This window comes from Phacochoerus africanus, chromosome 7, assembly GCF_016906955.1.
Source record: "Phacochoerus africanus isolate WHEZ1 chromosome 7, ROS_Pafr_v1, whole genome shotgun sequence".
Classification (NCBI taxonomy): Eukaryota; Metazoa; Chordata; class Mammalia; order Artiodactyla; family Suidae; genus Phacochoerus; species Phacochoerus africanus.
Genome location: NC_062550.1, coordinates 100495677 through 100518188, shown reverse-complemented (window position 1 = coordinate 100518188; position 22512 = coordinate 100495677). Strand labels below are relative to the sequence as shown.

Genomic DNA, 22512 nt, shown 5'->3' with positions numbered 1-22512 from the left:
CTTCCCGGCTGGCCTGGGGAGACGCGACGCGCGCTGCAACGGCCGGTGCGAGAAAGGCTGTCGGGCGGAGGCCTCGCATGGAGGGCGCACGTCTTAGCCCCCACCTTGTGGGAGTCTTACCACATTTGCTAGTTGAAGAGGCCTGTTGCAAACGGCGGCCTTTTCTTGCCCAAGGCCCTGAACGCGTTTTCCCTCGGACGCCGCGGACCTCTCCGATGCGAAAGGCAGTCCCGAAGCCACCCACGGGGCATCCAACCCCGCAGCACTGTCCTGCTCTCATGGAGCGGCCCGCTTCCCGCCCGGTGACCATCCCCTCCCACTGGAAGCGAGGCCCTGGCCCAGCCCAAGCCCGGGGACGCTGCGTCCCCCGTGCGCCCAGCTCTGTGCGCGCGCCCCTCTTACCGCAAGAGGTTTTCAAACGCCAACCGTAACCCTTTAAAAGTAAAATAATTAAAAACAACAACAACAACAAAAAACATGCTGAAGGCCTCTCTCGTGCATAAACCCCTTTGTGGAACGAGCCTCCCTTTGGTCTATACTAAGGGACCTTAGAAGGTACTTCTCTTAAAATCTGGGTCTAATGGTAAAATCGTGGACCAAGGGGAGGGGTGGGAGAAGGAGGGGGAAAAAAGGTCGGTATTGGTATAAAGGTTTCAATGCCTCTTGCTTGGCGTCCCTCTCCCATTGCCACCACATCCACACGCCGCCGCATTCGAGAGAGAAAGCAAAGGCCCCGGGTGCCTGGGCGCGGAGAGCGCCCGGACGCCGAGCTACCCTGGGTTGAAAGCGGACGCGGCCCCTCTACGGCAGCCACCCCGGTTAATAGCTGCCAACGTGTCTAGCTTCTTGGGCTTCGGCATAATGTGGATCTTCCACAGACACGACTTACGGATGAAATAAAAGCCTTTTAGCAACACTTCCTTTCCAGTGAGTAAGACCGCTCTAAATCTTTCTGGTAGTGAGTGGCCGGCGTGGGGGCGGGGTGGGGACCGGGTGCGGGCGGGCGGGCGGCCGTGGAGGGCGCGGAGAGTGGAGGGTTAACTGCTTTGCGATCTCACCAAGCTCCTCCGAAATGCCAATCCACTGCCGCGGCGACAATGTTTCTGGGTGTCGTGGCCTCGTCCCTGCTGGCATTTGTCGGAAATGGAGCTGTCTGTCTAACCTAGGCCTGGACGCGTCCTGCCCGGGGAAGAGGGGAAGATGGGGGTGGGGTGGGGGCGGAGGGGGACCCGGGGTGGAGTTAGTCGCCTGCCTATTTTCATATTCATTAGAACTGGGAGGTTGCCCGAGGAGCCCAGCTGAGTTTCAAGATATAAAAGCAACTTCGGGTGCCCCCTTTCCAGCCGGGACGTCTTAAAGGGCTCGGAGCCGGGCTGCTCCCGGCGCCGCAGCGCTGGTTTCGCCTTCCCTCCCCGCTGGCCCTCCCTCCTCCCGCCCACTCGCTCCCTCCCCCCGAGCTCTCCAGGCACCGAGCCCCGGGAGCTCTGCGACAGCCTTCCAGGATTATGGAGTTTCTGAGCGAGAAGTTTGCCCTCAAGAGCCCACCGAGTAAAAACAGTGACTTTTACTTGGGCGCAGGAGGCGCGTTAGAGCACGTTATGGAGACCCTGGACAATGAGTCCTTTTACAGCAAAGCGTCGGCGGGCAAATGCGTGCAGGCCTTCGGGCCCGTGCCCCGCGCCGAGCATCACGTGCGCCTGGAGAGGACTTCGCCCTGTCAGGACAGCAGCGGTGAGTCCCCCGCCCCAACCCGGGCCGCAGCAGCCCACCCGCAAAACTGGAGTGCAGCAGGCACGGGTCGGGAGAGAGGGAGGTAGTGGAGGAAGGAGAGAAGGAAGGAAAGACGGAAGGAAAGAAAGGGGGAGCGACTGAGCTGGAGGGCGGAGGAAGGCGGTGGAACCGTGCTGGTTTTAGCCAGCGGAGTTTTGGCTGCTGCGAACTTTGGGGGTGCGGGGGAGCAAAGCAAGTGTCCCGCACCGGGTTGCCTCCCCGCTCTCGAGGGGTGTCCCCCAAGGGTCCCCGGCGTCCCTCTATCCAGGACCCTGGCGTAAACCGATAGGGCGCTAACTAGAGCTAAATTGAGTCTAGACAGCGCTTCCTCTACGAGCCCGCCGAGCTGCCCCGGCAGGAGGAGCTGAAATCGATCACAGCTTGTTAGAGGACGGCACTATCATCAAGACTAAGAAAACTTGGGTGAAAAACCTAATTCACAAGAATTATTCTTTGTGAAGTTAGAGGGTTACGAAATTAGCTTGTGTGGATTTGTGATTTTTTACTTCTTTGGATTTGCAATGCAACCTGCGAAGTTTTGTTAAACACCCAATCTCTTTAAATAGCTTGGGGCAAAGAACCCCCAAATAATCACTCACTCTCGAGTTCAGCATTGTCTGTTTTTCTGACTCCACATTAGAAGTCACCCAAGAAGGCTTTCGGAATGCTTCTGGGTGAAATCTTCAACTTTGAATGGCCAAGTATCTCCAAGTCAAAATGTTATCAAAACAAACCATCTATCTTTTCTATCTTGTAACCCAATACAAACCTATTTTTTCAGATCGCGACAGCTAAAGTAAGTTTACAATTCCAAGAGAACTTTTTCTTATCATTGTATATATTCCAGAGTTAAGCTGTAAGGAGCTAGTTGCTCTAAAATAACAAACGAATTAAGTGTGAAGTATTTACAACAAGCCTCCCACCCGCGCCCATTTTAATGGAGGTTCAAAATCCCGCGAGGCACTCATTGGATCTTTGAAGCTCATTTTCTAAATGCTTAGTACACAATCAGCTTCGTATATTTTGCTTATTTTGTTCCACGTTGCAAGTTTTGACTTGCAAATTCAGTCTTTGTCAAAAATAAAGACGCAAACGACAAAGAAAGCCAATTGATTTGGAAAGACACGACCATTTTTGTTTAAGGGGTTGGCTTTGTGTATTTCAGACTGCAACATTTTTATTTTGGAGTTCTGAGATATATACATAAAGCTATTTCCCTGGACAGGATTTTTTTTTTTTTTTAATGGTTCTGCAATGTCCGCTGTTGATTGCTGGATACCACTCAATCATGGTATTTTAAATTGTCGGGATTCCAAAATAAGAGACATTGGGGATATTTGATACTTTATTAAGTTTTAAAAGAACATCATACCAGTAGGATGAATTGTAATAGGAAAGTATTAAGATGAATGTAGGCTTCCAGCTAAATTTGGGAAAGTTCCTGTCTTTCTCCTGAGATGCCCTTACCCTCCTGCCTGCTTCCCCTCCCCCCACCTCTAATTACCGCAGTTCCCCATTTAACTCAGCGGGCAGAGAGACAAAACCCTATTGTTCATCAGTCAAGGCTCTTCGTTATATTTAGTTTTACCCCACATCTTTTATTTATTTATTTATTTATTTTGCCTAAAAGCTGTTAGGTATTTAAGTTACCTAGTTGTTAAATTTTGATACATTCGTATAATGATTAAGGCAGCTGTAAAAATATATTATGAGAGAAAATTTAAACACAGACACAAACGAAAAAAGAGTATCAGCTCCCTGGAAACTCATTGTGGCCGGGCTGACTTTCAGAAAGTGTCTCCCGTTTCATTATGTGCATCCATTGCTTGGGTGTGTGGGTTTGTGTGTGTACATGTGGCAGCATATGGTACATTTTTTGTTTTATACCCTACTGCAAGCATTCAGTCAAATCTGGAGGAAATCACTGAGATTAAAACACCCCTAAAAGAACGCCAGATGACGTCCTTTGTGATCTTTTAGTAGATGTTTTTATTTCTGTACCATTCTAGGGGGAAGAGTAGAACTTTCTGTCTTAAAACATACTTAATGAGTTGAGCATACATTTAACATATTTAGAAAGAGAGCTTTGAGTTTTTAAGCTAAAAAAGTCTACCTAAAACGTAACCTTTTCTGTAGGAAACACTTTCAGATGAAATGCGGACATGATAGAGAGTTGAAATGCTGGAAATACAGTAGAAGCCATATCATATCTTAAATGTATAGTCCATAGGTTTTGTGTGAAGGCGAAACATAATTTCGGTGTACAGATATTATTTCAAAGTAAAATATCTTTTTTGAGCCATGTAAGTAGCTTAATGTTGTCTTTTGTGAATAAATAAGAAATTAAATTTGGCTCTCTTTTCAAAAATTATGCTCATTTAGATTTTTAAAAAAATCTAGAGCCTCTGCTAACTTGACTCATTTAATTTGCTTGTAAGTTGTCCTTAAACATTGCATTCATCCTGAAAAGAGACCTATGTGTTTTGATTAATTATCTGAGTTCCATGCACACATTTGGAGATGCTTCTAAACCTGGCCCAAGCGAAGGAATGATTTTTGCCGAACGCGATGATCAGATTAATGCTGGCACAGTACATCATTAGCAGACCGCTTGCCTGATGCTGAGTTCCTTCCACTCATTGCTTGCTCGAGATGTTTTGCAATCCTGAGACCTGTTCTTTTCCCCCTCTGAGTACAGTGAACTACGGGATCACTAAAGTAGAAGGACAGCCTCTTCACACGGAACTAAATAGAGGGATGGACAACTGTAACAGTCTCAGGATGTCTCCCGTGAAAGGGATGCCAGAGAAGGGAGAACTGGATGAACTTGGGGACAAATGCGACAGCAATGTCTCCAGCAGTAAGAAGCGGAGACACCGAACCACCTTCACCAGTTTGCAGCTGGAGGAGCTGGAGAAGGTCTTTCAGAAAACCCATTACCCGGATGTGTATGTCAGAGAACAGCTTGCTCTGAGGACAGAGCTGACGGAGGCCAGGGTCCAGGTAGGAACCAGATGGAGGCGAGGGGATGTGTGTGTGTGTGTGTGTGTGTGTGTGTGTGTGTGTGTGTGTGTGTGTGTAGCGGGGAGGTGAAGGGGGAGAAGAGTGGGAGAATGATTCCATAGCTGGCTTTTACCACAAAGGAAGAGACGGATTCTCCTGCCGAAGATACAGTACAGTGTAGTGTGTGCATGTGAGTCCACTAAAATTACTTTTTCCTGGCAGAGAATTTGACAGTTCACACACAAGCATACAACAGAGGAACACTTGAATGACTATGTAGGCATAAAACTATTTCAGAAGTCGGCTCTGAGAACAAATCTCTGATGTTAAAAAATAATTTTTAAATGGCAAAGAAACAGAATCATAACTATCCAATCTAGGAATCCATGTATCTTATTTTTTGGTTTTATCAGCCACTGAGGTTCTTTTTAGGTTATATACCTGGTATTGGTATACATGATTTGTATTATGGCCCATAAATCTATCATTTTACTGAGTTTGGGGTTATAATAAAACAAAGGAAAAAAATGAAATAATCTCACAGAATTCCAGTTGTTATGTGTACCATAAACTATTTCCGCTCTATATAATTAAAGATCATATAGCTCATGTATAGTTTTCTGACCCCAGGAATTGCCAATATATGCCACTCCATTATACTTTTTTTTAATCTAGATAATTTACATGATTTTTGCAGAGGCAGTAGGAAGGATAAGCTTAATATTAATGTATAAATTTTTATGTCTTCACATATGTAAATTCAATTTAGATTTATAAATTATTTTCAAATGATCAAATCGGATGATTCAGTATGCTGTTTTTTAGTAGCTTGAAAAATCAAAATTCCGCCTCTTAGGCATATTTTATTTTTACTACCTCTGATATCCTTGAACTATATTCTGTTCGTTCCCATGTAGCAGTCATTCAGGAGAATGACCCTCTTTTTTGTGTGTGTTTTTAGTCCACTAAATAAGATAATATTGAATTTTGCTATTCCCATAAACCATTAGAATAGAAAAATAAATAAAATGGCAAAACATTTTGTTCAGAGTGGAGCAATAGTATTCCTTCTGAAGACTGAGCCTTCGAAAGGCCCTTCTCCATCCTTAAAGACAACATCTGGTGATCCAGGAATAACAAGCAGCAGATTTTTGCTTTAGTTTGTGGAGACAAATGGTTACTTTATCTTAGTTCAGGAAGTAAATATGTGGAAAGTTAACCCTAAGGAGGAATTTTATAATTGTCAAGTGTTAACGCGAACCTGACATGTGTATTTTTTGGTCTTGTGTTCATAGATTTAAATTAGTTATACTTGTAACCACAGAAAAATATGTTTACACGCAGAGTGATCAGCTGTGCTCAGAGCGTTTTTGGCGCTTCACATTTTGACGAGTTCTGATGCATTCTTGTCTAAGGACAGGCACCGAGAGCCAGGCGGAAACCTAATTAATTGACTCAGGTGGTTCTCTTTCCCATTTGCACATCAGCATGGTAATTGGCACCCATTTTGAGGATTGTCAAGGCTTTTTTCTCAATAAAAAAGTCTCTACTGAATTCCCTTAGTATGCTTCTGGTCCCTGTCTGTCTGTGGAGAAGGCAAAAAAGGATGTTTCATTTGTTTTGTTGTTGATGTTGCCTCCAGCTCTGGACTTAGTGGATAACACACACCTCCCAGCAGCGTGTTCTAAGAAATCATGCCGACCAGGTAGCTCTCTTGGCCTTCTTTCTATTGCTGAAAACTCTTCCAGGGACCATCTTAAATTTGAAATACATGCTTGCATTGCACACCAAACAGTCTTAATGTCTCCATGAACGTGAAGGTAAAGATACCGAGGATTAGAATGGAATATGAAGGAGAGTAAAAATGTCAAGTAAATTTTGCTAAAAGGCTCTTTACAATTTGCATTTTTATCCTTCATTTCCAGCTTCTTTCCTACATATTTTATATTCTGAACATAATCCTGTAAAGACTAAACAGCTGCCCCAAAGCTACTTGTGTAATAGCAACTCAAAAATGTCGAATTATAGATAGTTATACAAACTATACATGCCTAGACATACATTCTGTATCTCCTTTTAACACCTTCATATATTAACATGAAGATTCTAGAGAGCTACAGGTGTGGATTAGTTAATATTTACCCATTGGAGGGAGATAGTTGTGTGAAATATTTTTGCTGTGTAATTAGAGAAATTTGCAAGACAGCTCAGCGACCCAGTAGAGGCCGTACTCACTCACAGGTTTTCTTGACTCTTGATGATATCTGCCCTATTTCTTTTTTTATTTGTATTACCTGTAGGTCTTTTAAATTGGAGAAATGATTTATGAGCATGTTCTACAAGTGAAAATAAACCTTAGAAGTGCTGTGATTTATGTAATAAACAATTTTTATATTTTAAAACCATACTTCAGCTTCACATGATCCCATTTTCCCTGTAGTGTCTATCATACTCAACAAAATATAAAATCTTAATATTTTTTGTTTCTAAATCTTGATAGTTCTACTGATGCCATGTGTTTTAGACGCAGTCTTCATGTTTACATTTTTCTAAGGTTTTCTAAGTATGGGGACTAGCCAGAAGAGCCCTCACATTGTAACATGCTTTAAAGATAATTGTTTTGACAGATACAGATATTAATTTGGTTATAGATTGGCTGGGTTAATGTTATGTGCTTAACCCCGAACTAAAAAGTTATGCATGTCTGTCTTCCAGACTTGCAGCATTCTCTGAAAGAAGGATTATTATCTGTGCTAAGTGGTAGATATAAGAAGTCTTCAAGGTCATATAATCTAATTCTTTATTTTCTCTAAGTGAAAAAACAGAGGCTCAGCCATATGAGCCTTTTTAAAATGTCTCTATTATGTTACTTCATAAATATGGAACTTACCATATTAAGGTAAAACAGAAAGTAAAGTTTGTGGATCCTTTGCTGATATAAAAAAAATTCCTTTTGTCGGGTAATTTTGTTGGCCTGGTTTACCTTTCTGATTTGAAGTCTTTGAGCATCATATTTGCCTTAGCAACTCTTTCTTAGCTAAAATTCTTTTTTGAAAAATTAGGTTTGGTTTCAAAATCGAAGAGCCAAATGGCGAAAAAGAGAACGTTATGGCCAAATCCAACAAGCTAAAAGCCATTTTGCTGCCACCTATGACATTTCAGTTTTGCCCAGGACTGACAGCTATCCACAGGTACGGTACCCTGCACAGAATATTGATGGAGAGGATGTGTGTAATTAAAAGGACTAGTGGAAGCTTTACTGTATCTAATGTAATGGTCAAGAATGAAAATTTTAACTTCCAGAAAGCTTTTTCCATGTTCGTTAGATATTTATTTTTCTCAAACATGTACTTATTTATTCTGATTTTTGAAAGTTTTTCCAGTGCCATTCATTTAAAACTATTTAGGCTCTCTGGGATACGTTGCAACGACTTAAGTAGGATCATTTAATGGTATGTCTTTTAATTGCTCTACGTTTTAGTATTTCAGACTTAGCTCCTTGGTTAACTTTGAAAATCCATAAAGTGTTGCTTGGCCTGCTCTCTCTGTGGCTCTTGTTTTATGAACCACACCACCGATAGTGTCAGAGGTGGCCTATGAAACCTCTAGTGCCACTTAAAAACATCTTTTTTTCCTATGTTATCTTTTCAGCTTTGAGGTTGCTCATTGTTTCCAGGAGACATTTAGCCCTTTGTGACTTAAAACATATGGAATTAGTACTGGACATAGTTTTTTAAATGTATCACGTTAAGAGAGACTTTATAATGGGAGCTCTCATTAGAAGTATTTAGAAATTCTTTTTCGTCTAATTTTTCCTTTTATTTTAGAGGGGATTTTTTCATACTTTGCAATGCATTAAATAAAATCTGTTGTCTTTCTAATTAGGTATTACTTTTTTTTTAGTACTGGAACCATACTATTCCAAACTGTATTTGATCCATAAGGGACCTACGTATTAGAAGGAACAAGCTATCTCATTTCATTCCTTATTGTTTAATGATATGTATTTTTAAGAGACTACTTTGAAGACATATGTAGCACAGACACTGCTGGACCACCTTGATAGTCCAGTAAACCAATCATTGCAACCCCAAACTTAAGGGTATTCATTTTCTTCAACTGTAAATTCATACCCTGTAAGCATGGATTCAGTCCTTTAATTTCATGCTATCTTTGTGTTCTTGAGCCTTTCATGATTTTTTTTCAAAAAACCTATCTTGAGACCCTCACTCCTCCAGATAAATTGACCAAATTTATTAATGTAATATTGTATGTGAACAAGAGCCTTAGGGATGATCTAGTTCAATTCCTTCATTTTAAAAGTCAGGAAACCAGACCCAGGTGAGTTAAAAAAAAAAAACCCAAAATTTGGTCTGTGATTGCACATGTGGTTCCTTCCAGGGCCGTCTGCAAAGGGGGACTGCAGCTCAGCCTTGCCCAGCAGCATCCTACTCCTGGTTCCTTCACATCATAAGGCTAGGGAAATTTTATTCACCGAATCCTTTGAGTGTCCTGGTCGAGTTGTAAACAAGCTGCTGGGAGGCTCTTTCCCCTCTAGACCGTGAGAGCAGCCCTGCTCTTTTCTTGGTTGGTAACATAACACAACTGCAGCCCTTACGAGGTCAGGCACGGTTCTAAGCAGATTATACCTATTAATTCCTTTAATCCTCACAACCACCTCGTGCTGTAGGTGTTCTTAATTATGCCCATTTTTCATCTCAGGAAACTGAGACATAAAGAGGCAAGGTCTTTTCCATCTTGTATTGGTGGTGGCGAAGCCCAGATTTGAGCCCAGGCAGTCTGACTCTCAAGGGCAAGATCTTAGCTCCCACAATAGACTGGCCCTCCCAGTGAATATGTATGAATGAATGAATGAGTAGTTAATAACGAAGGAGCATAAGCCTTTGGTTGTGCTATTCAGGTCGGCAGTTGAGGGAGCAGAGAATGTCCTCACAACCAGTGAAATATGAGTAAAACAGTAATGGAGATCGCATATACTTTCTATAACCTTCAACGACTTGACTGATGACTTTGGAAATAAGAGAGTCACAAATTATGAACTCTTTGCAAATGGACGTTAAACAGTATTACTGTGTACTTCAGAGTCAGCACTTGACTGTGATGTGTCTTTTTTTTTTTTCTTTCCCACCTTTTTATTTCAATCTTCATTCCTTTCTTTGTTCCTCTTCCTGTTTCTTTTCCACCTGTTGCTCCTCACTGCTGGTTGCCTCATCTTTAACCCTCCCTTCTTCTCCAGGGTACCAAAAACCATGAAGAAGAGTGGTATCAGCTAAGCTCTACCTAAGGGCTTAAGAGAGCACCCTACTCGAGGCACCCCTTTGCCATTGTCTTATTGCATCTCACAGCTTTTCCTATTATTCATTAGTAGAATGAGGTAACTTAGTAGCTCAAAGAGGAAAGGCAATGTTACAATCCAGTTACTCATTTGATCGTCTTTTTCATGCCAACAAAGGATTAATTAAAAACTTTCCCCTCATAGATAATGGAATTTTTGCCCCAATTCTCACTGTGAGTTCTCCATAATTTATATACATTGGTTATACTGCCTCATAATATAAGTATGGGAAACACAGAGATCATAGGTTGAAGTTATTTTGGCAGAATAATTCATTAACAATGATAAGAACCAGTACTGTTAAATTCATAGTACTTTTATGTATTGGTAAGTCATTTAATGTTTGGGTACCACAAACTGTGAAATCAGGTGTCTCCCATTCCCCCCCTGTTGGTGTTGGATAAAGTCGAGGGGAAATGTCATTTTAACTTAACTCTGTGGTTGACTATTTTTGGTTTGTTTGAAAAAAAAAAATACTTATGCCAGAATTGTGTCTCTCAAGCTTCAGCCCTAAGGAAGCTTCTTCTTCTTTTTATTTTTAAAAAATCATGTGGCTTGAAAATAGGAGTGGCTTGAAAATAATGGGAAAAAATAGGAACTGAAATAGAATCTAACCAACCTAACGTAAGAAGACATTGAATTTGGTTACTGTTACTAATTACCGAAAAAAATATTAATTACCAAAAAGGTGGAACTAGAAAATATTAGTGGCAGGACAGAAATAAAGTATTAGCCATTTGGCAAGGGAGCAAAAGCATACACAGAAATATATTAAAACCAGAAATGGTTTAGAAAATGATCTCCTTAAGCCTACTCAGAATAATAAGTCTGTGGATAATAATCTTACATAGCATAGAGGTATCTGTGTATATCAGACATAATGTTTATTTACGAACAGTAATTAATATTTTCTAAAATGTTTGAAAAACTTTGTTTCCACTGGTCTTCATTATACTATAGTAAGGACAGCTGTAACAGTAAAAATAGTAACTACCAGTTGAGGACTTATTTTAAGCCAAGCTTCCTTCTTATAGCCATTAACTCATTGAATTTGAGTCCAGGTTTTTTGAGTTCAGGAGTCCTGGGCTCGTTTTCTCTTTAATTCATAGTCATGGATTGAATCGAGTGAAGTTGTTCAGTTTTCACCCTAAAACATCCCACTACTTTGGAAAGGAAAAAGGCTTCCATCAAAAAAATGTATAAAGTAATATAAAATATTTTAAAAGTGTAGATACTTTCTAGGTTAAGATATTCTTTTTCCTACACCTGCTCATATTTGATAGCACATAAACAAGAATGAGCGCTGTGATATGTGAGGAGTAATATGCTGTAAAGGTAGAATTTGCTGTAGTGAAAAAAGGCAGTGTTATTTTGTAAAGTTCACAGTGTCAGTTGCCATTTTTCAACACTGATAGAGCTAAATTCAATTGTTTGATGTTCTCCATTGCAAGAGATTTTAGAAGAGAGTCTCACTGCTTCTGCCAAAGCTGCCTCCCCTTAAGCATCCTCTTCGGCCTCCCCCAGTCAGCACACCACTTTCCCACTGACATTGTGGTGGATGCTGTAACATGTCTCCCACACCATTTAGGGTGTATTTAAGAGAGGCCTCTGCCACAGTGTGGCCATAAAAAGGAAAAAAAAAAAAAGATGTCTCCATTTTTACCCGTCTTTGTTATCACCACTGTATTAAGCAAATTATATATACACTGCATAGTTGTGGGGAAAAAAGCCCTGGTTCGCTTCTGTTTGTGGGAGAACAATATAAAACAAAAAATAGTCAATTTTTAATAAGACAATTGGTTTCTGAATCTCTGCTATTAACCAGCTCTTAAGCAATTAATGTTTCCTCTTTGAAAGGAATAGACCAGAAATATTTTGTAGGCCCCTTTCAGCTTAATTTTTCTTGCAGAGTTGTTTGCATTTTATTAAATATATGCTAGGTATTGTTTTAGGCATGCCCATGATCCAGACAAAATAGCTTGGTTCATGGGCAGATTACAAACAAAGTATTACAAATTCTGTAAACACCTGATGAAAACTAGCAGCAAGCCAAAAGAGACCTACATACTTTTGTCCTTGAATGTAAGGAGCAGGCAGGTATCTGTCAGCATGCAAACTTGTTTCTAATCTATGAAAACCAGAGCACTTAAAAATGATTATTTTTGGTGAATACAATATTTTCTGTTAAGGTATAAACATTTTCTAGGAGATGATCGCCAGCCTTCACGCTTCGAAGGGAGTGCTAATTTCATGCCATTAAGTTTAGTTCAGATTAAATGTGTATTAACTTTATCATTGACTAGCTGGGTGACTTGGGATTAAGTCTCTTGACTTCGCTGATTTCCACATTCTTTATTTGTAAAATTGAGGCGTTCTTGGTGCCAGTTTTGGTGGGCTTTGTGGTGTAGATGATGATGAAGAAGTGATGAGGGTACTTTTTCTGTTCAGGAGAGGATTAAAGTGATGTGGAGCTAAATCCTGGGATTTGAAAGAGGCCAGAGATGAAAGTAGGACACCGTGGGCTTCACAATCAGGGGCTGTGGGTTCAGATCCTGGCTCTTCCACTTAATAGATTTTTAGACCTTTGGCAAATGAATTAACCTCAAGTAACCTTTCACTTCATTTATAAAATGGTGATAAAAGCTTGTGTGATATTTGTGAAGATTAAACAAAACAGTTTATGCAGAGTACTTAGGATATTGCCTAGTACATAATGAGTGCTCAATAACAGTCACAATTCTATAATTGCCATTAGTCATTATTTATTTTTTTCTGCAGGAGGGAAGTACCTAAGTGGTTTGAATGTTCCCTTATGTTATAGTGTTTAAACTGATCCAATCCGTGAGTAAATTTACTATTGGAGGATCTAGGGAAAGATCAAATTCAGCTAAATACACTTTCTTATTTAAATAAGGACAACCAACTATGGTAGCTTTAGGAAAATTTGAGTATATTCTTAATCCACCAAAATTACTTTCTCATGAAGAAAATAATTTCTTCAAAAATTTCAAAAAGGGGGTTGAAGATTTTTCCCCCTAAAATTTTCAATGTGGTTTTACTTAGTATAGAGTGAGAATCATAATTAAATCTGTGTTTACCAAATGTATAAAGGGACCCAGACAGTATCTTTGCTTTCTGTTGTTTAATTGATGCCTTTATAAATATGTGCCACTTAGAGTTTGGACATACTGATAATCGGAGTCAAGTTATAGATACATCGTAGTTACTGGAGTCATTTAAAAAACACATGAAATCTCTATGACATCACCAGTTTAACAAGTTCTCTTTTAAGTGTTGTTATACAAGTTTTAAGAGGAAACCTTAAAGTTTCTGTAAAATAGTTATTGTGAAGATATCACCTCCTTCTGTCACCAGAGTCTGTGACAGGTTAGGATCTAAACGTCTGCCTTCACTTTAGCTGAATAAGGAGGATGAAACTGGTTTCTTTCCACCACTTTGGCTGAGCAATTTAAAGTTAACTTGAGCAGTTTTTAACCTTTAGAAAAATTATCACATTTTTATCACTGTTATTTCTGTTTGTCCCAAATATTTGAAGTAAACAAAGAACCCAAGATCTTTAAAAGGTATTAATAGTATAGCTCTAGTTGATGTATTGTATAATGAATAGTCTCATAGCTGTCAAACAGCCAATGAGATGGTCCAATATTGTGCTGCAGTGAATCGTCCCTTGTGATGAATGGAGGGCAAACATGTTAACAGTATCAGGTCAGCAAGACATGGTGATGCGGTGCAATATCTCACTGATGGTGGGCACATACATTTAAAATTATAGAGGGATGTAATTTATTCAAATTACCATAATTTTTACAATGGAGAAAGTTGCTGATGTAACTCAATATATGCATAGACATTCTATTTAAATAGGCATAAAGAATATTTTACATATATATGTTAAAACTAAGTTTTATGGCACAGGAGGCAGATTTTATCAGTATCAGTTAGGTAAAGGTACAGCTGGATAGAGACAGGGAATAATTTTTTTTATTTTATTGAAAGTACAAATACTTTAAAGAGGTTAAGAGTAGCCTCCAAAAGAAGTAAAGTGCATTCATGTTGTTTATTGTGAAAATAGCCTTGTTTTTTTAATGTAATATTCAATTTAATGTGATGTAATGACTTTACACAATAGTGAGTTAGCATTTTTTTTTTTTTGCTTTTAATAAGTGACCACTGTCAAAGCATTATATTTAACTAAATTGGTCATAAGTATTTAATATTTTAAGAGGAAAGAGTAAATCAATAAATTGAGATTACCACAATAAACAATAAACAATATATAAAGATAAATTATTGAGGAGTGCCAATGTTGCTCATATGTATAAAAACTACCTTATGGGAGAATAGAGGAGAACGAGGGATAAAATTAAGCATCAGGGGCTGAGAAGTTGATGAGAACAGAATTGTGGGTTAAGACCTGCAGTTTACATCAGTATATACTTTAATCTAGAATTTTATATATGCTATATTCATTAAGCTGCATGTGTCTGTGAGTTTTCTTTTTTATTCTAGAGCGTTAAATAGAAAAACATTTTTGCACAAATGAACAGTTGATTTAAAAATCACAGAAATAAAATCCAAATTATAGTTAACACAAATGCGAGATGAAAATGATTCATAACTTTATTTAGGATTTTAAGAATAAATGCAAAGCTCATATATGACACCATGTAAGACTCTGTAGGATTAAAAATATACTCTGCAAATTAAAGTATTTGCATATTTGTAAATATGTTTTAAATTATTAATTCACAAAAAATTTTAATTTAATTCACAAAGAAAACAATTTATATTTCAATTTTTGTTTCTTATGATTGTGAATTTTATTTTTAATAGAGAAATTGCCATTAAAAATTAATTAGGTGCTGATGAATCAGCAATACTTATCATGCATGTATTAAAATACATGAAAAATAAAATGATAAATAATTGGAAAATACTTTATATGGTAATTTTTGCTGGATAATGATTTTAAAAATAGCAAATGTCAGGTGCTGGGATTTTATTCTCCCCTTAAGTGAGTTGATTTGAAAAGTTTCATTTTAAGGCATGTGGGGTGAGATTTCCTATAAATCTTCATAATTAATATAAAATTTAAGAACACATTCAACCCCAAAGGAAAAGAAAAACAGTCTTCCTGTATCTTTGACTTGGAGCATATTTCAGATATTAATTGAACAATACAAAATTTAGACATAGTTACACGTTCTGAAAACTTTCAGACATTATCATTTCTTATGAGACGTAGTGCTTTTAATTTTGGCACTATAAGAGACACAGCCTTTTATTTTTCTGTATAGCACTTTTCTTTTCATTTTAGTGGTTTTGTATGACTATGACATCTGAGTGTTTTTTTTTTTTAACAGAAAAGGCACTGTCCTTTCAAATCCCTGTAGATATTTCTAAAATGAAATTTTGTTTTAAAAATCAAAGTATCAATGACTATTTAGCATGTGATCCTTTTCTGATGAATAAATGATTTCTAATCTCTTCAACTTAATACTACTACATGTTGAAAATATATACTTTTGGAATTTTTGGAATGTAAATTTATTCCCCCAAATCTTAGCATTTGTGTATTATCTTAATTTGGGGGGGGGGTGAAAATTATACCTAATAAGAGGGCACTGATGAAAATGTACCCTCATTTCTATCGATGTGCTCAGATTGATCCTTTCACTGTGTCATTCATTCTGGTTGGGATTTTTTTTTTTCCCAAATGCACAAAGTCTCAGTGTGTGCTATTCAGTGGGAGCGAATTTACTATTTAGAAAAACACTTATACGCTTTCTCCCTGCCAGCAACCTCCTGATGTAGTTACTAGAAAAGTTTAATGGGACCCTAAGGTTTGCAGCGAAAAATATCTTCAAGTCACTAAGCATACGATTCTTATTAATATTTCATCACTCTAAATTTTAAAGGAGGAGATAGGCTAGTAAAGAATGTCATGGTCTCTTAAAGAATTGAACTGTTTTTGTAAAAAGTGATGTTTGCATGTTTAAGAGCGACCATATAAAATTGGGCAAATTAAACTATACAGTAATAATGTGGCAGTAAATCTTTATAGTAGGTATTAACAATATTCAGAGAAGTCAATAAATGCAAACGTTCTGTCAAATAGGAAAAACCAAAATCAGCTTTCAGATGGGAATGCGAAGAAGCTCTGGCTCTCTCCTCATCACACATACCTCTTTGTGAATCCCTGATCTCTGGCTTTCTAAGGCATCTTTTTAACTGCCACAGGGATGTGATGTGAGGGTAGTGTGAATATAGGAAAATACGTGTAGCACGGTGCATGTGTGTGTGTGCACACAGATGTTGGTGGCGGGTAGGAGCCGTCTGCATGTAGAAGAGGAGCAGGGTTAAAGAAACTTCGGTGGAAAAATATTAAACTAAAATTTTCTTTATAGTTTTGGTTATTTAAAGAATATGTCTGTATCAAGTTTCTAAGGTGAAGGTAAATGAGATTTATAATTTCCTATCCGTGATTTACCCTGTTGCTTCGACTCCTGACAAATGCAGATCCGCAGTGAAGACCTCCAGTATGTGTGTGTACTTACACGTTAACCCTCTCCTTTCCGGCTGGTGCTTTGCATTCTTTGGAAGGAAAGTGAACATTAAATGAATTTTCAGTTTAGGAAGAATCAGGCAATCAACTTTCCTGCAACATTCAAAGTTATGGAATAATCATTACCTTTTTATTTCATTAGAAAAGCGTGAGGGGGCAAATGTTCAAAGAAGAAAGTAGCAAGTCAGTTGAACTTTCATTCATGCTAATGGGAGACAGTTGGCTGAGTTCCCTGGACAATGCTTTGAACATACCCCCAGAACGTTTAAAAATGCTGTGAACCACATTCAAACATGGAATATTTTTAGATTATCCACTCCTTTTAAACACAACAAAGCAGAGAGAATGTAAAGGCGGTCTTTTTCTCTCTCGCTTTCTTTTTTTAAGTCCACATGAGAAAAAGGATATAGGCATTATTCAATGATGTTGTTCCTGGTTGTGGAGTCCTGGACTATTACACAGTTAGAGGCCCCCCCCCCAAAAAAAAAATTATTTGGTGGTGGGCACTGCCATTGTAGGGGTCTGTGAAATAATAATTAAAAGAGAAAGAAAGAAAGAGAAAGAAAGAAAGGAAGGAAGAAAGAAAAAGAAGTGGTGACCCTATTTAGAAAAAAAATGCATTCTTTCCAAAATTTAACAGCAAATATAGTATGTCTTTCAATGAGTCAGAGAGCAAGATTTTTGTATGGCTTCTCAAATACATATGCGATTTTAGACAATAATGCCATATAGATTCCAGTACATTGTTTTAATATGACCACTTATATAAGAATAACATTGGTGGAAGGATGGAGGAGATGTGGAATGAGCCTTGACAGCAGCAGACTTATTAAACCACAAGCTCGAACAGCTTTGTCTTTAGTCAGATAGTGCCCTCAAATATTCACAGAAGTAGGTGACCTAAAACAAAGATTATACCTGCCATGTTATCCCTCCAGTGATCAGATAACTTCTAGAATATTCTCTGGTCAGTGCCGGATGTTGATAAGGGGTAAGGGTGTTGATCACCTCCAGCATATCCAGAGGAAAGTGACGGGGATATCGTATGAGGAATCCTTAAAGACAAGAGACAGTTGTGTAGTAATCGCCTGATGATATTTGAAGATTTTCATATGTAAGAAAGATGCTACTTTCTGTATCATTTTAAGGAACAGAAGGAGATGTGATACAGAGAGGAAGATAACACCTTTTTACACAGCTCTCCAAAAGGGAATTGAATGTTTTTTTTTAAAAAAAAAACAAAACAACACAGACAAAACAGAAAAGCTTCTTATCATAGGAATTGAATATAATTGAAAGTGTACAAGGGTTTTTTTTTCATTTGGAAGTTGGACTTCAGTAGTGTTTCCTGATCCAAAGTGATTTTCAGCGTTGCCTGTGTATATCACCTTTGCCATTATTTTAATACAAATCCACCGAGCCACACCTCATGCTTAATGAATCAGAATCTCCAGGAAGATGCATCTCTTGTGCATAATAAATGTTTAACAGGAAAAAAAAATTATCCTGCTTGCCTAAGGAAATACAGTCAACAGGGTCTAGCTATATAATTTTCATGGTTTATATTAAGATTATATAGTATGATGATTCTAGTGTTAAAATCGTAAGACAGAATTTAAATATATTAGCATAAGTTGCCTATAAAATTTTGATTACATCTGCAAAATGATTAGTCCAGATTTCATATTCTAAGAGATTTTTCAAATGTGTATTAAGGGTTTCTCATGTACTGTATTAGGCCTAAGAGTGAGAAACAGTTGTGAGCAATCATTGGGAATTTTGCTTTCAGAAAGTGGAGTCTATGAACACACACACACAGTTAGGGCTATGAATACATAAACAGGCAATTTCAATTCATAAGACTAGTTTTTATGCCATTGTAGCACTTCTTAAGATTTCCCGGGTTCAGGTTTTATTTCTGTCTAACATGGGAGTTTTACAATCTTGCTTGGAATTAGTTATACAGTCTTGCTTGGGTAAGATTCTTCAGCTCTCTTTTCTCTAGTTTCACCTTTTCAAAAATGGGGACTGCACAAGCACATACCTCTCCCTGTATTGAAATGACTGGAAGTCTTCATAATGCTTTTGACATAATGCTTGACATGTGGCAATAAATTGATAATTGTTGGCCATCATGAGCTTGTTCTGGATGGGCCCCCTCAGATGTTTTAAAACATCCGGAGGGAATATGCTTCGGAGGAAGAACACCTGAGTTCACAGGGTATGTGATTTTTTTATGATGTGCATCAAACTTTAATATAGAAACCCCCTAGATCCCCAAAGTCAAATGAAATGTGCCAGAAAAGTGAAAGTCACAGAAAGGGAAGCGAGGAGAGACAGAGATCATGGAAGTGGGACTTAGTAAAAATCTGTGACAGCATCCCTTCACATGAGAATTATCTGGGATCTCCTCAGGTCCAACTAAAATTTGCCTGTTAGCAACTTGCTGTACCGGTCTTTTCTGTTCAGCGGATATTTCTATATGTTGTGTTTCATCAGAAGTAATGCATTTAACTTGATCATGTTCAGGTAAGAAGGCTTGGTCAAGATAATATTTGCTCACGTCATGGAAACTGCAGAGTGTCTTCTCATTTTCTACGTAGGTGACTTAATTCTTTTAGGGAAGAAATGTTTTAAACTTAAATTCTTAGATTACCTTTCTTGCTTTTGCTTTTCTTCTTCTTCTTCTTTTTTCCTTAACCTGTTTGGTAAATATGTTTCTATGCATTTGGAGTGGAAGTAGATGATTTTAATAATAAATTTTAGCAACATGGTATATAAATTGAAGAACCCTTTAACAAACATTGAATGTAAATAATCTTTCTTCACGACTGTCTTGCCTTTCATTTATTTTTTCAAAAGTAGGCAAGCAAGTTCACTTTCATTTCCTGAAAGCCCTTTTGTCGGCCATGTGACTGTGGTTTTGGCAGTGTAGCACAATGTTTGATTGAATGTAGGAGGAAAATCACCCACATCAAGTTAGAGGAGCTGCTTTGACAGAGTAATGATATTAACAGCCCCTCTTGTTGGTTAGAGATACATAACTCAGCAGTCACTGGCACCAATCAGCATATTTTGGCCAAAGTGGGATACATACAGTAGAATGAGCCGAAATTAAAATAACATAGTCCATGAAGATTTAGGGATCAATAAAATATGCAAATCATGATAGCTAGCTAGCTAGCCAGATATGTCTACAGATGTCTTATACAGACTTGACCTCTGTAAAGCAGCTTAGAAAATATTTATGTAAAGAACTATTTTAAAAACAATGCTAAAGTGACTGTCTGGCCAATCATTGAAGCCTCACCTAAGGGATGATACGTGTTGTTTCAGTTTTGAAACTCGTGACGTGGTCCTTTCTGAGTGACAGAGAAATATCTCTCCAGAGTAAGCTAGGAGATTCATTACCATTTTTTTGGCTCTTAATTGAAAATAAGTTGTCTTAAGTATGGTTTAAGCTTGGGCGTTGTATGCAGTAGACTGGAATTTTCATATAAAAGTAAATGAAAGAAAACAGTTCTTGTATGTGTATTGAAATGCTGATGATGCTGTTCTAATTATGATTTTAAAAAAGAAAGGAAATCCAGATGGGTTAAACACACATATTGCTGTTATGTTCTAGCTTAAATCTATTGTAATAGTATTGTGAAAGGCATATAGATTTTTCGATTTCATCTTCTAAGGTCTCAGCCATGCTACGAAGCAACATTTTCCTTTTTTCCCAGCTCTTGCCCTTGCTGTTTGTCTTGATTTTCTCAGTGCTTCTCATGAATGCCTGTGATCGCTGTTTTTTGCCCTTGTTCAAATAGCTGGTCGAAGATACCTCCTATTTAAAATGCATGGTATACAAATTTTACTTAGTGTTTCTTTCACATACTAGTAACTTTAGAGAAATTTAGGTTTGCTGGTGATATTACACTGAGTTGTTTTCTGTAGAGATTAATAAGATGAGATGTGAATTTCTTAGGCATAAACAATAGCCCAGTTTTCACTTTAGTAAGATGGTATCTAGTACTTGAATTATATTCATATGATAATTTTGCTAATATTGCATATTTTTCTCAGGCGTGCATCCATTATTTGGTAATGGTCATATTTTAGAATTCTAAATTCGTTTTACATGTCACAATTCTGTTGCAACATTGTATCATATATAAATCATATAATAAATATTTAAAATATATGTGTAATTCTCCTACGCACAGAGCTATGTGCTGAAGACTATAAGAAATGAAAAGCAATGAAATGGTAAACATTTTCCACAATTTGAGTTTGATTAAAAATTTCTCTAAAGAATGAACAGCCTAACGTCAGCACTGGTTTCTAGCAAAAACTCCCACACCGATCGTCCAGCTTGGAACTTGAAAAAAAATGGACTCGTGTAATGTTTAGAAAGACAAAAACTGTATTTAAACCTCAAGCCATATTCTTAACCACTTTTTTAAGCACATGAATTGGTCAGGAATCATGACTAAATCTTCCAGATTTCATTTTAACAATCCCGACTGTAAAAAGGATACTCAAGAGATTGACATGTTTTGGGAGGATATTATGTGGTCAAGTATGTGGGTTTCGGTGATCTTTTGCAGGATAACAAACGAGAAGAATCTTTCAAATAATTACTTTTCAGTCATTGCCTGATGTGCTCAGAACGTAATCACAGACCAGCCAATAGGAGCAGACAATGAACGGCTGACGAAATTGAGCGCATCCAGTTCAGCCAAAGTGAGGGAGCCACGTGAGAAGGCGTGAATGTAATATTTGCTGTTTTATATATTCCAGATTCAGAACAATTTGTGGGCAGGAAACGCGAGTGGTGGTTCTGTGGTTCCTTCATGCATGTTACCACGGGACACCTCCTCCTGTGTGACACCTTACGCGCACTCGCCTCGGACAGATTCCAGTTACACAGGGTTTTCAAACCACCAGAACCAGTTCAGCCACGTGCCCCTCAACAATTTTTTCACTGACTCTCTTCTTTCTGGCGCCACCAATGGACATGCGTTTGAAACAAAGCCAGAGTTTGAAAGGAGGTCCTCCAGTATCGCGGTTCTTCGAATGAAAGCCAAGGAGCACACTGCCAATATTTCATGGGCCATGTAACATACAGGGCTCTTTTTCTTTTTCTCATAATGGCAAAGTCAAACTTTCTTCTTTCTCATATTTAAAGGATACCACAATAAGCTGCTGTGTGTGGAATTGCTAAAGGTCAAGATATACCGTGAGACCAGCTTAAATGAATAGTTGTTATTATTTAACGTTAAAATCTAAGAATGGACCTCTGAAAAGACTAAATAGGTTTACCATGCGCGCCAGTCTCCACAAACTCTGTTTTAGTAGTAAGATTTTTTTTCCCTATTGTATGAGTTGATGAAATATGATCGTGCAACTTCTTAAAAGAATAAATGTATTAAACAAATTCCTCTGTTATAGATTGATTTATGTTAGTTCTGTATAACAAGAAATCCCTTGTAAAATACTACCTGAAAAAGGAGGAAATGCACCAGGGAAAATGTCAAGATACCAAAGCTGTCAGGTAAATATTGAAGCAGGGTGTTTTGGGGAGTTAACTGCCATTTCTCCCTCTCTGGCTCCAAGACACAATGGGCATATCCTCTGTTGCTGAGAATTTATCTGCAGGAAGATGTTTGAAGATTTTCCAACATCTAGATGTTTCAGTGAATTCCACTCCATGAAAAAAGAACTCTTCTGAAATGACCAGCACTTGCATGAAATATTTGGGCGTCGTTTCCTGAAACCATGTGGCTAAAGGTGATAACTGAAATATCCTGAT

The 22512-nt window shown here is 38.2% G+C and overlaps 1 protein-coding gene across 1 annotated transcript; it reads left to right on the top strand.

Annotated features, from left to right (window-relative positions):
• Window positions 1-1284: 1284 nt before the first annotated feature.
• On the top strand, window positions 1285-22137 carry ALX1 (ALX homeobox 1). Its single transcript, XM_047785689.1, has 4 exons — window positions 1285-1731; window positions 4469-4773; window positions 7836-7964; window positions 21501-22137. The coding sequence occupies exons 1-4, from the start codon at window positions 1506-1508 to the stop codon at window positions 21819-21821; spliced, it is 981 nt and encodes a 326-aa protein (XP_047641645.1). The 5' UTR covers window positions 1285-1505; the 3' UTR covers window positions 21822-22137.
• Window positions 22138-22512: the final 375 nt, after the last annotated feature.